Raw genomic sequence first — 3799 nt, 5'->3', positions numbered from 1 at the left:
ACTTGAATCTTAAAGATATTCAACATTTTGTTACTCTCAGGGAATTTTTTTTCTGATTCTGAAAGGTTCATATTTCAAACACGATATGTTTCCTGTTCAGTTTCTCGTACGAATGGACTTTGACCCCTAATCTAAAAATATTCGATAATATAAGTACTACCAGTAGCTATGCAGTAGGTTCGTCTTTCAAATCCTGCCATTGTAACACACATGCGTAATTTGTCGTTCTTTTAAACCACATGTAGTTAATTCCCGTAATAAACAAAGAAGAATGAATCCATAGGGTGGTACAGTCACTTTCGGTCGGGGTAATGAACAACGAAATTTGTCGTTCTTTATGAAATTCGTCGTTCTTTTTGTCTATTTTTAGTAATGCAGGATTTGTTACATAGACCCCTCTATGCCTTAATGATGACTCGAACCCAGTCCTTTAGCTTGCTTTTTATGGAAGCGCCCACGTCCATCAGTAAAATCAAAAGGTGGTACAAGTGGCTCTGGATACGAGACTGTCTCGCAACCATAATAAATGAAGCCCTTTTTCGTAGATCCGATTGGGCCCCTAACCTACTAGAAAACTTCGCTAAAGTTAAAACCATCCCAACCCATTACATGCCGGTTATATTTTTTAGTCAGCATTTGTAGCTCGTTTATTTTTACTGGCGTTCACCGGGTCACTGAGGAAGGGATATAGGAAAGATCTTAAGAAGCGTTTTCCAATGAACCAAAACGAATGATTCATATTCACCAAAGCTGGAATGGTTTGATTTGGCCCGACTGGCACACGACGTTGTCTCAACGTTCATCTAACGTTATATGGACCTTGTGAACGTTAAATAAACGTTGAAACGACTGAAAAGACGTTGTGTGCCAGCAAAATCTTGAAAAAGAAAAACGTTTTTCTAAACAATACAACAAAAGTTTATTTCTTATATTCAATTTATGGTTTAACGATATAAACTATCAATCTGAAATCGCTAATTGTAATATTTCCAATCCAGCAGAGGGTTTATCAATCGGTACCATATGTCCGGCATTACTCACATCATAATATATCAAATTCTTATATCGTCTCATTTTCCCTTGAGACATTGTCGTCAAAGGTGCTGCTAAATATTGTGGCAAATCACCCCAAGGTAATTTCTTGATCCAAGCATCTGTACCAGGGCTGTCGCATAGTAAGTCTAATTGTCCTTGAATGATCACTACCTTGAGTCCTGAGGATAGGAGCTGTCCTACTTCATTGATAACCGGTCTCATAAATTCTTGAGACTGAGCTGCAAAGACGTCATTACGATGTGAATCCCAAATGACGTTGGGAGGGATGATTTGTAGCTTTTGTCTGATTTGGCCATTCATCAGAGCATTGGTTGATTCTTTGTTGCAAGATGGTGCATTATGTTGTTGGATGTTAAACGGATTAACATTGTTTGTGTTTTGAAAAATAACGCCCTGTGTTTGTTTCCAGAGTTCAGTTGCTTCTTGGTACCGCCCACTATCCGCCGCGTCAACTGTTTGTTTAGTCATTTGAGAAACAGCTTCGAATCCGGTCGGCGAAATTAAGTTGGCGTCCTTTAAGAACGGCGCCCAAGTAGCTACAGAATCAGTTGGTGAAATCCAAGCATCGCCTAAAATCAAGCCACGTAAATTAGCACGAACGTCGCCCGATTGTATGCCACCTTGAAGACGTACTCCAAACGACGCTCCCATTTTACCACCGTACGATTCTCCAAATATGTAGAATGGTGTGTTCTGATATTCTGGCATTTCGGAAAGAAATTTCTTTAAGAATTGATATAAATCTTCATCAATTTGGCTTTCAGTTGAAGTATAAGTGTCAGGTGGTTCGACGTAGCTGAATCCAGAGCCTACAGGTGCATCTACAAACAGCATATCAGCCAGTGATGTCCAAGGTCCTGATCGAGGTGATAGGTTCTCATCAAGAGGGCCAACTTCTGCTAAATTACCGAATCCTAAAAAGTATAAGTAATAGAAATTGTATAAGATATTTGTTGGGAAGTAATACACCTTTTTGACTGTAGTCGTGCAGTCAGGCGCGTGCCACTTAATTATTTAATTATCCCCCTAAACTCGATCCAATCCTTTTTTGACACATTTTTCTATTGTCTATATGTGCGAAAAAAGGACTGGAGCAATTGGCGGCTACGGTCGAAAAGATGTATAAACGGCTTTACCAACACTAGGAATAGAAGGTATATTGGTGAATTGATTGGCCCTTATTTGGATTAATCATTTAAAATCACTTTAAGAAGAAGTACTAAAAGTTTTATTGTATTAAGGTGCAACGAAAGAACTATAAAAATGGGTAATGAGGGTTTAACAGAAAAATTACATTATCTATTGATCAAAATATCGACATTCAAATAAAAAACAAATCCTATTCTCTACTCAAGAATTGGCGCCACGAAGGGACTTATTTTTTGGTAAAAAAGGCCTTTCACATTTCAAATTTCCGACCCTGAGAGAAATTTTTTTGACGTTTTGGTGTGTCTTCTTGAAACTTGAAACAGAGATTTCTTCATAATCTTTTACCTGTTGATGACGCACCAGGACCACCTTGTAGCCACATGACCAGTGGTCTTGTAGGATTCTTTGGTGTGTTTGCAGATTGACCGTACAACCACCAGAAGATATGAGCACCTTCTCGGACATCAACATATCCCCAAGCTTCACCAGTATTGTTATCTTTCATCAAACCATGTAGGAACGGTAAGATTGTGACCAAGAGGATCATTGGTTTCATTTTGAATTTTTTCTTTTGATCTGCACGTTTTTTTTAGAAAGAACTATACAAGAAGATCAGGCTTCGATGTCCAGAATATTAAAAATATGTTAAAAACATTTTAAGACTTCGTGGACTCTAAAACGCCCATTCTTTTAGGAAATTGCAAAAAGTACTGCAAAAAATTGTAAGATTACGAACATGTTAAGAGCATTGTTAGACCATAGTATAATAAATTCGGTTAGACTAAGAACTCAAAAAGTTAAGAATGTGTGAAGGCATACTTTTTGGATGTTTTATCATAAAAAAGAGTGAAGATTACAATCATGGTCGAAAAAGAATGAGAATTCCGGTTTTGGGCTATCTCTTTAACTTAATCGAATATTTCAATTTGGGAGGGGTTGGCTGACTTCCAGGCTATATTCTGAGCCTTATTGGACTATTTTTGAACTTTTGGATCCTCAGATCCTAAGGTAACCTTCAAACCTACTTTATAGCACTTACAAATCGATTGTTGTTTCAAAACTTCCCGGTGGATTTCCCTTTTTTTTAAATATTACGACCATGATTGTAGCAGAAGGTCACACCCTTATGTGCAGATTGTACAAAATTCAACATCCTTATATATTACTTTATTAACAGCAATTACAAAATTGCAAAATTTCGCTGGTTTTTTTATACTCTCTCCGTGATTAGAATTTCTTATATTTTGTGTTTTTGATTCAGACCATGAGTCGTGTTTGAAAACAATGAACTTTTTGTTCGTTAAATTTGTTCTTCAAACTTACAAAACATTTGATGAAAACCAAACAACAATAGTTTAGCCTCATTCTGCATAATATATTTCTACAACTAAGCCTCCACATACTACCATTTCTCGATTAAAAACGTCCCTATTTGGAAACTTTTTCTCGATCGGGAAACAAAAATCTGCTTTGTTTACAAAAATTCTATTTCCCGTTCGGGGACGACGAAAAGTTCTTGACCAGAAAACGGGAAACAGAAAAGTGATGAAATGTTTAATCTGGAAACAGTTTCCTTTTCGGGTTATTTTCACCT

The 3799-nt window shown here is 37.0% G+C and overlaps 1 protein-coding gene across 1 annotated transcript; it reads right to left on the bottom strand.

Annotated features, from left to right (window-relative positions):
- Positions 1-872: 872 nt before the first annotated feature.
- Positions 873-2767, bottom strand: LOC136821348 (retinoid-inducible serine carboxypeptidase-like). Its single transcript, XM_067077586.1, has 2 exons — positions 2551-2767; positions 873-1970 (listed from the first exon to the last, which is right to left on the bottom strand). Exons 1-2 carry the CDS (start codon positions 2759-2761, stop codon positions 961-963), a joined length of 1221 nt encoding a protein of 406 aa, XP_066933687.1. The 5' UTR covers positions 2762-2767; the 3' UTR covers positions 873-960.
- Between the last annotated feature and the right edge of the window lie 1032 nt (positions 2768-3799).

Source organism: Clytia hemisphaerica, unplaced genomic scaffold, assembly GCF_902728285.1.
Source record: "Clytia hemisphaerica strain Z4C2 unplaced genomic scaffold, Clytia hemisphaerica genome assembly, whole genome shotgun sequence".
Lineage (NCBI taxonomy): Eukaryota > Metazoa > Cnidaria > Hydrozoa > Leptothecata > Clytiidae > Clytia > Clytia hemisphaerica.
This window is presented reverse-complemented; position numbering and strand designations above follow the sequence as displayed.